The sequence below is a fragment of the Wasmannia auropunctata genome, unplaced genomic scaffold, assembly GCF_000956235.1.
Source record: "Wasmannia auropunctata unplaced genomic scaffold, wasmannia.A_1.0 LD292802.1, whole genome shotgun sequence".
Classification (NCBI taxonomy): Eukaryota; Metazoa; Arthropoda; class Insecta; order Hymenoptera; family Formicidae; genus Wasmannia; species Wasmannia auropunctata.
This window is the reverse complement of record NW_012070088.1, coordinates 11917-14345: the sequence shown is the minus strand read 5'-3', so window position 1 is coordinate 14345 and position 2429 is coordinate 11917. Positions and strand designations below refer to the sequence as shown.

General features: G+C 33.6%; 1 protein-coding gene across 1 annotated transcript in view; it reads right to left on the bottom strand.

The window, feature by feature from the left end:
- Nucleotides 1-6: 6 nt before the first annotated feature.
- Nucleotides 7-2429, bottom strand: part of LOC105461335 (lipase 3-like) — a gene marked incomplete at its 3' end in the record, with an annotated part of 14333 nt that continues 11910 nt past the window's right edge. Inside the window, exons 2-6 of the mRNA XM_011707832.1 lie at nucleotides 2193-2373; nucleotides 1762-1876; nucleotides 1335-1578; nucleotides 345-503; nucleotides 7-234 (exon numbers count right to left, since the gene is read on the bottom strand). Coding sequence (XP_011706134.1) covers nucleotides 7-234; nucleotides 345-503; nucleotides 1335-1578; nucleotides 1762-1876; nucleotides 2193-2373 — 927 coding nt within the window. The remainder of the gene's footprint in view (nucleotides 235-344; nucleotides 504-1334; nucleotides 1579-1761; nucleotides 1877-2192; nucleotides 2374-2429) is intronic.

Genomic DNA, 2429 nt, shown 5'->3' with positions numbered 1-2429 from the left:
ACCTACCCGACTATCGGCCAACCAATCGTTATCGGCGTAGAATAACCCAATCGGCACGTTGATGTTCGCTAAATTGTATTCCGGCGGTTCCGTTGCATTGTAGATTAGCTGATTCTTTTCGGGCCCGTAATCGAATTGGCAAAATTTACCCGAATGGTTTTCCTGCAACCAGTGCACTAGCGTTTTGGTCGAGCTGCCAGCCGGAAAGTGACTCAGAATCGTAGGTAACAAATCCTAGGAATTAAGCAGTATAACATCCGATCTGAAGTGTGATCGTGTGTGAAACGTGAGATTCGAATCGCTGATCAAAGTTGCATTTTGATCACGGTTTGTGAAAAGCTTACGTAGTCGAATTGTTCTTCGTCGAATCCTACAAACAAAAATATTATATTGGCGCAGATCTTTTCCTTAAAGCGAAGTGTTGTGCAGCCGATTTTCGCAAAGAATTCCATTGCATCATTCTGCGGTAGTAATTCGTCCTGGCCGAAGAAGTGCGCTGTTTTCTATAATCACCGGATCTCTTAATCGCGATATAATTTATTTGTAATTTCATGGTTTATTTGAAAATAAATAAATATTTGTAAAACACTCTTGAACGATTCTAACTGGCTTTATACAAACGACCTTTGATTTTAATCTTAATTTGTTAAGAATGTTTTATTAAAATTATAATAATCAAAGATATATATATATATATATATATATAGGTATATATATATATCTAATATATGAAAAGAGGAAGAAGATAACTTTCTCATTTTTAAAGTCAATTTCTCTAAAACTGAATTTTATACAAAGCCGCTTCCGTACTTTATACTTGCACAGAAAATTGATTTTTTCTGTTTAATCGTGAGCTACAAATTTTCATTCTATTTACATAAATAAAATACATATATAGAGTATCTCACTGCATTGCATATTAATTTTTTAAGCAAAGCTTTCTAATATTTAACATCATCTTTAAAACATACAGTTTTTTGATATTTAACATCATCTTCGAAACATACAAACATTAAATTTTTAAAGTAAATTCCAATCCAAATAACTGAAAAAAATGTAGTTTTATTAGCTCTTCTCTCTTAAAGTTTTTCATTCATTTGTAACTTACGGATTATTGATGCCTTAACATTTTCACTAATTGTAAGATAAAGACTCACTCAAAAGACAAGCAATGTTTGAAAAATAATATGCATAAAGTATAACATTTTGTATACAGCATGAAATTATAAGACAACGTAAATTAACACTGATGTATAGTCATTTGACTATTGAATGTTTTAAATTATTAGATCGCTATATAATAATAATTAACTTAGTTCCCAACGGTATATTACCTGAATCTCGTTCGCAAAAGGAGCGATTAATCGTATTGGACTTTTTGCATTTTTCAGAAAAGCTGAAGGCGCGAAACTAATTATTGTTCGCACCATTTGAGCAATATCCGGACGTTCCGCTGCCATCACGTAAGACGCAGCCGTACCCAGCGAATGACCAACGTACGTATACAATGGTTGCGATGTCGTATTCGTGATATACGAGATCGTCGCGGGTAAATCGTAAATGCCCATTTCGTGAAAGCTGACGAAAATTTCGATCAATATACATCACAAAATACATACAACGAAGTGTACTTCTATAATAGTATGAAATTAATCAACTGTTTTTATTTTTTTACTACAAATTAAATCATATGTATTATTGTTAAAACTATGTCACTTTTATCGCACTGTTATTATATCAATTTATATCAGATATAAATACCTGAAGTTCCAAAACTTTGAATCCGATGGAGATAAGGAAACATGCGCCCTCGAATAGACATTTCCACGAAAATTGCCTAGCCAAACGTCGTATCCTTGATCGGCCAATATGAAAGCTAGCATAAAAAGGAAAATATTGTTTGAAGTATACAACAAATATAATAAGGGGAGAAAGAGTCAAAATTTATTTGATATACTAAGTAAGCAATTAAGTAAAACACCTCTCTAGCTTTGATAGAATCGGGAGGTTCCTGATTCGAATCCTGGCTGAAGTAATATTTTTCGCAATAAGTTCTTTACTGCAGTTAAGATGCTTGTAACATCATCATCGAATTGACAATCAATTTTATTTACGATAATATTTTCGTTAGAATTTAGGTTTATCGATAAAAAGAATAATCGACGATTTTTTAAAATTGATTAAGCTGTTACCAAGTCCTTTATCCTTGCCGGCAATGATCCAGGCAGCGGAGCTGCACAACAAACAATGCTGCAACAACACGGGTGGTTGATCCTTGTTACCTGGGATACGATGAAGTGTTAAGAGATAACCATCCTCCGTCTGTATAACGTGAGTCTCCGCGGGATAACCCGCTTTTCTTATCATCTGTGGCTAGAAGAAATAAAAACAGATTAATTGATCATTAGTGGTACGATCTGTCACACTCA